Raw genomic sequence first — 9908 nt, 5'->3', positions numbered from 1 at the left:
ACAAGGTGGGCTGAAGCGCTAAAATCGAAGTTGAGTTTCAGCCCTGCTTAGTTACTTGCCGTGTGACTTCGGCGAAGTTACTGAACCTTGGAACTTTCCCAACTCTGCCAGAATTCTTGAGAGACCACGTGACCGAGTGTACGCCAAAATGCGCTCAATTTAGAAGTTACAAAACGCCAAGCGAGTCACTATGGGTCCACGGGGTTGTACGTCCGCTGCGCCAAGGCGTGAATTTCCGTTCTGAACCTGCGCAGTGGGTTCGCGTGCGGCCCGTCAGGCACTGCGGTAGGCGCCCTCGGGGTTGGCAGGACCCTGACCCCAAGATGGCGGCGCCCAGTGAAGTGAATGCAGCTACCTTCGGCAAAGGCGATGGCGAGGGCTACGGCTTTGGATCGTGGCTAGATGGACGGTTGGAGGCGCTGGGAGTGGACCGAGCTGTTTATGGTGCCTACATCCTGGGTGTTCTGCAGGAGGAGGAGGAAGAAGAGAAGCTGGACGCTCTGCAGGGTATTTTGTCTGCTTTCCTGGTGAGAAGCCAGAACTAATTTCTTTAGTCTCTTGCTAGTCCCTGTCAGTACTTTGTATCCCCGTTCCCCTACCCAGTGTCTCAGACGATTAGTGGTCTCACCTGGTAGAGGAATGCTCTTCTGAGTTCCGGGCCGTGGGGAAGGGGAACCAGAAAGGTTGTAGGTACATAGAAAGGCATGGCTTTCCCTTATTCTTGGGGAAAAGGCTCTCTCGGATGCCTGTGGGTGAATGTTCTTCGGATGGCGTTGAAATGTCTAAATGAGAGTTTATTAAAAACGTCTAACGACCAATTTCATTCCCATCCGTTCACAGTGTTCAGAGGGGGGAATAAAGTGCTTGGGATGTCTGTGTCCTTTAAGAGGCAGTGCCCAGGACTGTCTCATGACAAAAGCCTCTCGGTTCCTATTTTATTTTATTTATTTTTGTTTTTAAAGATTTTATTTACTTATTTTTAGAGAGAGAGGAAGAGAGGGAAAAAGCAGTGTGTGGTTGCCTCTCGCGTGCCCCCAACTGGGGACCTGGCCCACAACCCAGGCATGTGCCCTGACTGGGAATCGAACCATTGACTCTGGTTCGCAGGCTGGCATTCAATCCACTGAGCCACACCAGCCAGGGCTCAGTTCCTATTTTAGAGGTAGGAGGGCAAAAAAGGTAAGCTTGCTTTAGAGGTCTTTTCGTGCCTGGGCCTAACTAAAGCAAATATTTTGCTTTTTCCTTTATAAGTATTTAGAAATGCAGTAATCGTTGTGTGTGTATGTGTGTGGGGTCAAGTAGGAGTAGAAATAAGAGATCAGTTTTTCAGAAGAAAGATAAACTTAGCACAACCTCCTAGAGTCAGATTCAAGAATTCAGAAATGTGTACTTTAATCTGTGTGTAAGTAGTAAGTCACCAAATTGTCTACTTTTCCTGATCATTTTTTGCTGCCTTCATTTCCACTAACACTCAAGTCACGAAAGGGTAGTTTATTGATTGGGCACATGGTTGAAATATAACACTAGTGCAGCTGTCCCAGTACATTCTGGCAAGGGCCCCCACAGCATGCTCTGGTGAGACTGACCTATATTTGGGAAGGGCTTAACACAGCCTGTGATGAAACTCATAAGTTAAGTGGAAATACAACACGGTGGAATAAATTCTTTTCTTTGGACCCCGACATTGTAGGTTGTAGAGGGAAAGAGTTGGAGGCAAGCAATTTAAGTTAGTTTTTATTTTCAGCTAGGAAGTTTCTAAAGACTGAAAAAGAACTTGAGGTAACTTAGGTACCTGCTGGTACCATCTTCTGGACTTGTTTTTTTTTTTTTCGTGGTGTCATTTGGAACTCTCTGTTTATTGGTAAAGACAGGCATGAATTTGCCTTAGACTATTAAGTCTGTTGGCATGAAAGTGATAAGTCTTAGGGAATGTGCTGAGTTGAGTGTATTGGCCAAAGAAAATGTCACAGAGGAGAAGGGTTTTGACTTAGACAACAGGTTTTTGCTCCAAAAGAATGAGGAAAACTGCCCTAAGTTGGTGGAAATTCTTTCCCTTGGGTCTTGGCAGGATGGACTAGGTGCCCTTGACCTAGCAGTTGTGGATTCTGGGACTCATACAGGGTTACTTTTGTGTCCAGAGCCTCAGAAGAGAAACATACTCTCTGTCCTGTGGCTCCCAAACCCTCTTTGTGGTTTCTTCTCATCACCATCTGTGCTCTCTGCATAGGCTTTTTTTCAGGTTGAGGGTTCTCTAGAAAATTAATTAACTGGTCTACTTTTCCAACCAGGAAGAAGATTCCCTCCTTATCATCTGCAAGGAGATTGTGGAACGATGGTCGGAAGCTCAGAATGTTGTCACCAAAGTAAAAAGAGAAGGTAGAGCTGGAGTTCTGATGTCTAACCTCCATTACCTTTTCCAATGACCTTTACTATATAGCTGTCAGGGAGTTTTTAGTTTCCTTTGTTGAATATTCATTTTCCCTAAGATAATTTAAACTGGCAAACACCCAACAGCTTTAACTTTTTTAACTGAATGTTCATTTCTTTTTTCCTTTTCTACTTTTTTATGTCAGCTGACCACAGTTACCTTCATTGTGGTTTTGGCTTTTTTCTTTTTCATCCTCTTTCCACTGCCCCTTGTAGATTTGCATTGCAGGTATAGGGTCAACTATATTTTCTCACCTTCTGCCTTTTTTATATTCTCATTTCATAACACAAATTGTGATTGGTCTTTTGCTTTATTCACCTAAACCCTGCACCCTTTAAAATGAAAGAGAAGGTAGTGAATATACTCACCATTAGGATGTGGAAAACTCAAATCATTAAAGCCAGACTTAAAATAGAATCTATTCTAAACTATCTACACTGGTAGTTCTCAGTCTTGGCTGTATTTTAGCATCATTTGTTTTACTTTTAAAAATACTAGTGCCCGGGCAACATCATGGACCAATTATATAAACATCTTTGGGGCTGAGGCCCAGGTATTGGTGATATTTTGAAAAAGCTCTGCAAGATGTCTTGGCCAGGTGGCTCGGTTGGAGCATCATCCCATAAACCAAAAGGTTGTGGCTTCGATCCCCAGTCAGGGTGCACACAGGGGGCAACTGATCGATGTTTCTCTCCCTCTTTCTCTCTTCTCCCTTTAAAGTCAATAAACATATTCTTGGGTAAGAATGGAAAGAAAATAAAAGGAAACCTCCCCTAATGATTCTTAATGTGCAGCCAGGCATGAGAACCACTACTTGACACTATTGCCTACTTCTTTGAGAATGGAGAACTTAATAGTTGATTTTATTTTAAAATAATATAAGAAGTCATTTCAAAGAGAGCTTATGTGACCCAAACCAGGAGCTCTTAACACTGTGACCTAAGATTGAAGTTCTCCATAGGATGTAATAGACACTCAGTAGTGCTATGTTTTCCTGAGGAGCTATAAGATAAAAAAATAAAAAAATAAATAATATAAGAATTTCACCTGGAATAATTATCAACATGAAAGGGACCAGCTTAAGTTGATTCTAGATTCCTTCTTAGGTTTTTGGGTTGTGAGGGGAGAAAGCTGTATGTTTGGAGGCTTAATTCTCTAGGGTTCTAATGCAGTGCTTTTCAACCTCTTTTTTTTTTTTTTTAAAGTAGCAGAACTTCAAAATATAAAACAAGTAAAAGCAGGGCTGCTTGATAGAAGATGGATACAAGACCTAAAGCCTGGCCTGCATGGCCTTTCCTTGCCTTTCTCATGGGCATCTCCTTTGAACCCCAGGGCTCTATAAGGAGTCAGCAGATGCCATTGCCTTTACTCCAAATACTTCCTGGGTGGACTAGTGCTTCGGTGAGCTTGTTTTTCCTCACATAGAACCTTGTTGTCCCTCTCTCTCCTTCCACCACCTCCCAGATGAGGTACAGGCCATTGCTACTCTAATTGAGAAACAGGCGCAGATTGTGGTGAAGCCCAGGATGGTGTCAGAAGAGGAGAAACAGAGAAAAGCTGCCCTCCTGGCCCAGTATGCTGATGTGACAGATGAAGAGGAATATCCTTTTCATAGTCTCAGCTCCATTTCCTGAGGCTCAAGCCAGAAGCATTTGCTGATTTACAGTGAGCTTTGAGAAGTTGCCAGTCCCCCTTTGTAGCTTAATTTTCCCTAAAGTGGCAGTGATCTGGGGTCCTTTGTGGGTATGAGGAATTAAGTTGGAATAGTTAATACTGGACTTACATTTTTCAACACATAATCAAGTATGTTCCTGGAAACTTCAGTGTAAAACAAATAATGCCTTAATAATGGACCATTTATATTGTGTTTTTTAAAAATAAGATATAGCTGTGATTCTTTACCTTTCTATGCATTATGGTATCACGTATAATACATCTTTGTATCCTTTCTCTATTGATGAGGAAACTGATGCACTAAGAGATGAATGGGTGATTATAAACGTTCATATAATTAGTGGCAAAACCAGGATTAGAACCTGAATATTTTTGGGTGAAGGATTCCCAAATTTGGAGTAGTTTTGTTTGCGCCTTTTAAAAAAGTATTCCAGTGACCACATAATTAAAAGTGAAACTGAATCCCCAAATAACAGGAGGATAAATCTGGAATTTGAGTGGGGACTGTGTAAAAAGAATTTCTGGTGAGGAGCAGGTTTGGTTCCTTGTGACTTTGACATTTGTTTAGGAAATGCTTAGTTTACTGAGCCCTCTTGAATGGAGTAGACATCGTACAAGAAATGTCAGCTGTCTAATCATGAGTTCAGGAAAGAATTCTTAGGCTCTTTTGGCCCAACTTCTCTTTTAGGTTTTCCTCATGATTTTTCTTGCCAGGGTTGGCAGAACTATGGTTCCAATTACAAAATCACATTTCTTGGGCTAGAAAAGAGTGTTTTAAGCAGTGGTTTTCTGGGGGACTTGTTAAAACACAGATTGTTGGGCTCTACGTTCCAGAGTTTCTGATTTAGTAGATCCAGGATGAGGCCCAAGAATGTTCATTTCTAACAAGTTCCCAGGGTATTCTGGAAACTACTGTTTTAGAGGTCAGCTCACCAATCCCTGGCTTCCAAGTAATATGGCAGTCCTCCCAGACCAGCTTCAGTTTCTTTTTAGCCTCTAAGAGATAAGGATCTTACAGAAACTCTGAACAATCTTCCCCAACTTGAGACTTCTAAAGATGACTCTCCTGGGTTTACTACCACATCCCTGACAGTGTCCTTCTATTTATTGTGCTTTTCCTACCCGTCAGTTTATTGAATGTTTTCTGATACTGGGTTTGGATGCACTTTGTTTCCCATCTGACTTTCCTTAACATCACTTACTGAAGCAGATGAAAAGGATGATTCAGGTGCCACCACAATGAACATTGGTTCTGACAAATGTATCCTTCTCTGTGTCCATCCCCATGTGCTTCTCCACAGAATCATCTTGAAGATCAGTTTTTATTTTGCTGTTATTGCTGGGGGCTTCTTTTACCTCCAGGAACTCGTGTTAGGCCAGCATTGTGAGCCCCGTTTCTATGACAGCCCCAAGTGGTCAATTTAGCAAGAACTTTCCTCAAAGAAGACATGTTAACATGTACTGTAAAGGGGTTAGCTTAGAGGAAGGATTTCTAAGGGAAAATAAAAATCTGAACTGTGTATATAGCACTGGGTTTCCCAGCACCATGAAGGCAATTAAAATAGTATTGGACGTTTTGTTCTTTGTCCTCAAAGAGCTTAAAATTTATTGGAAAGAGAACATGAACACAATACTTTTAAACTAAAAATACAGGGGTGGGCAAAAAATAGGTTTACAGTTGTGAGTACACAAAACAGTTTATTCTTGTAGTATTATTTATTAATTATTGTATTATTTGTATTACTGTAAACCTACATTTGCCCACCCCTGTATGGACAGATTGAAACATATGTGCTGAGGAAAGTTCCTACCAACAGAATCACTTACGAGAAGCTTCCCAGAAAAAGTGGACTTAGAACTCCCCTTTCATAAAGGTGAGCAATATGATGGATTATCTGGGGGACGGGGTTATTTCAGGAACACATTTTAAAGTACTGAAGCAGAAAAAAGTTAAGAGTAGAGAGGAGATTGTTTGGTAGTAACAGCTCATTTTTAAAGTCATAGAAAATGAGGGGTAAAGTTGTAGGCTGAGTACTTTCTAACTTGGTAAATTTACTATTTTATATATTCATAGTTTATTGTTACTAGAACATGGTTTCACTAAAGCTCTAGTGGTCTAGGAAAACAAATCAATATAGTAAGATTAAACAGCTTATTTTACTCTTTCAAGCATTTTAACAGTGGTAAGTACATAAAAAATTTCCCACTTATATGAATACTCTGTTCACTAAAACTAGGATAGATACTCCAACGATATTCTGCCATTAAATGATATAAGTACTTATTCAAGAATGAAATTTTATTTTCATAAAATATCTAGATAAGTCTGAATGAGATTTTTATTCTGAGGGTTAGTTTTTAACTTGTATGGTAGTTTTAGGATTTCCCATTAGACCAAAGATAAACGTAAGGATTTATTTAAAAACTAGGAATAGATACTCAGCATGTAGAGTGGACAGCAAGAATGAAGAGAGAGAGCAGTAGCTGGGCGTGTGTGACTTAACCTCTACCCTAATCCCTTAACTCATTGTAGTTCTGTTCCGAAATACCAACGTGGAAGATGTCCTCAACGCCCGAAAACTGGAGCGAGACTTGCTTCGGGATGAGTCCCAAAGGAAGAAGGAACAGGACAAGCTACAGAGGGAGAGGGACAAACTAGCCAAGCAGGAGCGCAAGGAAAAGGAAAAGAAAAGGACACAAAGAGGGGAACGAAAGCGATAACCTTGGTCAACTCTGCTTTCTCCTCATGAACTAATCGAAGGGAGAACTGGTTGTGCACATGTGTATTTAAGAGAAATGAGAGAACATTGCAAAGTGGTTTCCCAAGGCATTCCCCCTTTGTTTACATGGTTAAAAGGAAAATCACAAACACTTTTAATTACAAAATGTGCCATGTCTCTGTTGTGTGGGTAATCAAATTGTAGTTGATACCTGTACCAAAGATCTAGAATGGGGGCAACCTTTATATTTTAGTACCGAAGTCCTGTGCTCCTTTTGGCCACTTACAAAAGTCTTCCTTCACCTTGGACAAACAGTAGGAATATCCAGAAAGCTGACAGTTACAGTTTTTATGCTGAAGGAACAGACTCATGACCACTCCTCTGAGATGAAATGTGGGAGTGTAAATTGCTTCAGAAGTACTATTCACCCCTAAGTGTATTGAGATTCAAATAGAAAGCTATTGAGGAGGCTTACCTGGATCCAGATTCTATGTTACATGGCAACAAATAGGAAAATGAGAAGAAATCATTTGATGGATATTTTAGATTTAAGAACTTAAAAAAGTTCAGCCTATGGGAGAAGAAGTATCTTTTTAAAGTAGAGATAATTACATTTTTCTTCATCTAGGTGGTGATTTTAAGGAGATGTCAGTATTGTGTGCAAGGATATCATTGTTAGATTCCCTTTGATTGCTAGTAGAGATTTCAATCCTGGTTTAACCTAAAACATGAGTATAAAGACCTAATAATTAGGTTTAGAGAAAGTGTAGGAACTGCCTTTTAAGAAAGAAACACTGGAAATCTCTGCTAACACCAAGATATTTAGAGTGTACATAGTAGGTGCTCAGCAAATTAATTGAATGAGTAAGTGAATGAGAAATTTTCTTGAGAGAGTCAAAAGTGAGCAGGAACTCTGCATTTCTACGTTTGTTACAAATACATTCAATTTTTAAATAAGGTCTTTCTCTTCAGGCAGCAGACTTTCAAGAAGCCCGAAGAGAGCAATTTTTCCAACAAGACAAAGTAGATATTTTATACCAGGAGTCAGCAAATTACTGCCTGCAAGACAAATTTGGCCCAGTCTGTTTCTGTGTGGTACAAGCTAACAACGGATTTTACGTTTTTAATGGGTTGTAAAAGAATATATGACAGAGACCTTATGTGGCTTATAAAGACTAAAATATTTACTATCTTGCCCTTTGGAGAAAAAGTTTGCTGACCTCTGTTTTATATCATTGAGATTAACAAAAATTTTAACCTTTATGCAGAATGTAAAAAGAAGCATGGTTAAGGAAAAAATGTGTTGCCTCTAGACACTCCTATAACCATGGCATTGGCAAAATTTTAAACAAAACCACCTTTTTAAAAAATAAACTTTATTTAAATCAGTGTCTTTGATTCTTATTCCTTCCAGCTACCTATGAAAATGAATTCTGTGTGGATAGTTGCTTAACAGTGTGTTGAATTTTACTTTGTGCTTTGTTTTGCTTAGCCCTAATAATCTCTTCTACCAATAGAACTTCTTCCTGAAATCCATAAATTTTCTGCCTCAGTTTTCCTTTCTGTGAGGTCGGATATTAGATCAGAAAGATTACTTTGTTTTTTGGAAAGTCAGTAAATTGGCTTTGAAGTCCTTGAAATACCTTGGTAGTCTTAGTTTTATATGGCAGTAGCAGTAGGCTCTCTACGGATGGCATATGAGAGGGTCTATTTTAACTTAGTAAAATCCTTATTTTGGATTTTTGGTTTATTCTCACTTTGATTTGGGTCTCTGAAGCAGAGTTGGGTTATATCCACAAACCCTTGAAGGGTTCTTGTTTTAATCTGCTATAACAGTCAAATTTTTTTCTGGGATTCTATTATATATGTTAGTTAAGTATAAACTTGAATTAATGTTTAAACAAAGAAGGATCAGCTAATTAGGCTTTGAGCAAGGTTATTCACTTAACTCAGGTGCTAGTAAATCCTTTACGTCTAAAATGTTCAATATTGCAAGGGGCAAATTTTAAACAACCATGTATGATATATGATATGATTGACACTTTGGGCCAAATTTGGGATTTCAGTCATAACATTTATTCCCATCCCTCTAAAACTTCACAGTAACAAATTCTTCAAATGGGAAGAACATTGATATAATCCAAGTTAGTCTTCAACCACCTTTATATAAAGTGCTTTAAAAAAAAATTTAAAGTAAATATGCCAAATTATTTTGGATTAGGAATGATGGAAGCATTACTTTTATCAGTTTCACTAGAGGTCTTGTATGATGTTAAGTTTATATTGTTTTCATAGGTTGTAATTCAGAATACATAAGAACCATCCATTAGAGGGTATTTCATAAAAAGGGACAACCAACTAATTGGAGAATTATCTATAGGGTGACACGATTAACAAAATTTAAAGGAATTTTTGTGTTTGGTTTTGTTAATGGACTAATGTTTCATTTCATGTCATATAAAAGCTTCCCCAGAATTTTTATCCTAGTTTTGAAGGAGGAAGGTTAGATTAAAGAATATCTGAATGGCATTGGTTTATCTACCAACATTGTTACTTATGTGTTAATAGCAATGAAATTTAAAACTTAGCACCAGTTTGTATCAATTAAATGAAATTTGATTGGTTTTCTGACAAATGTAAAAAATGAAACCAGCTATTTTCAACAAAATAATTTATTTTTTTTTGAGAGACTAAATTAATACAATATTTGTTTTTTATAACATCCAACATGTCTTACATCAAACTTAACTACTTTCTATGCAGTGACTGTGGTGGGGTGATCAATTTTATTTGACTACCTTCAATGTAATTCATTTGGTAGTTCTAAGGCATATCAGTGATCAAAATGTTTCTCCCCACAGTTACTCCTGAATTCTCAATCAGTTTCTTCCACACATCATCTAAAGAAAATTTATGTGGTGTGATTACACATTTTTTTATATACCAGGATTTCTAAAACTAGGAAAAACACCAACATTTAAAACATTGGTGTTTATAGTCAAGGATAGTTCAATTAAATTTCATAAGTACATTATATCATAGTTTAACTCATGCTAGAAATGTTAAAACCCAAGATCTGAGTCACA

General features: G+C 38.5%; 1 protein-coding gene and 1 non-coding gene across 2 annotated transcripts; both read left to right on the top strand.

Moving 5' to 3' along the window:
- The first annotated feature begins 212 nt into the window (after positions 1-212).
- Positions 213-8211, top strand: CCDC43 (coiled-coil domain containing 43). Its single transcript, XM_090292440.1, has 5 exons — positions 213-527; positions 2289-2376; positions 3893-4028; positions 5305-5363; positions 6636-8211. The coding sequence occupies exons 1-5, from the start codon at positions 324-326 to the stop codon at positions 6821-6823; spliced, it is 675 nt and encodes a 224-aa protein (XP_090148566.1). The 5' UTR covers positions 213-323; the 3' UTR covers positions 6824-8211.
- LOC149998582 (small nucleolar RNA SNORA25) lies at positions 3312-3438 on the top strand. Its single transcript, XR_016507341.1, has one exon. It is a non-coding gene; the product is annotated as a small nucleolar RNA SNORA25 (small nucleolar RNA).
- Positions 8212-9908: the final 1697 nt, after the last annotated feature.

Source organism: Furipterus horrens, unplaced genomic scaffold (genome assembly GCF_987537825.1).
Source record: "Furipterus horrens unplaced genomic scaffold, mFurHor1.1.pri manual_scaffold_11, whole genome shotgun sequence".
Lineage (NCBI taxonomy): Eukaryota > Metazoa > Chordata > Mammalia > Chiroptera > Furipteridae > Furipterus > Furipterus horrens.
Note: the sequence above shows the minus strand (reverse complement) of the source record. Positions and strands in the feature narration are given on the sequence as shown.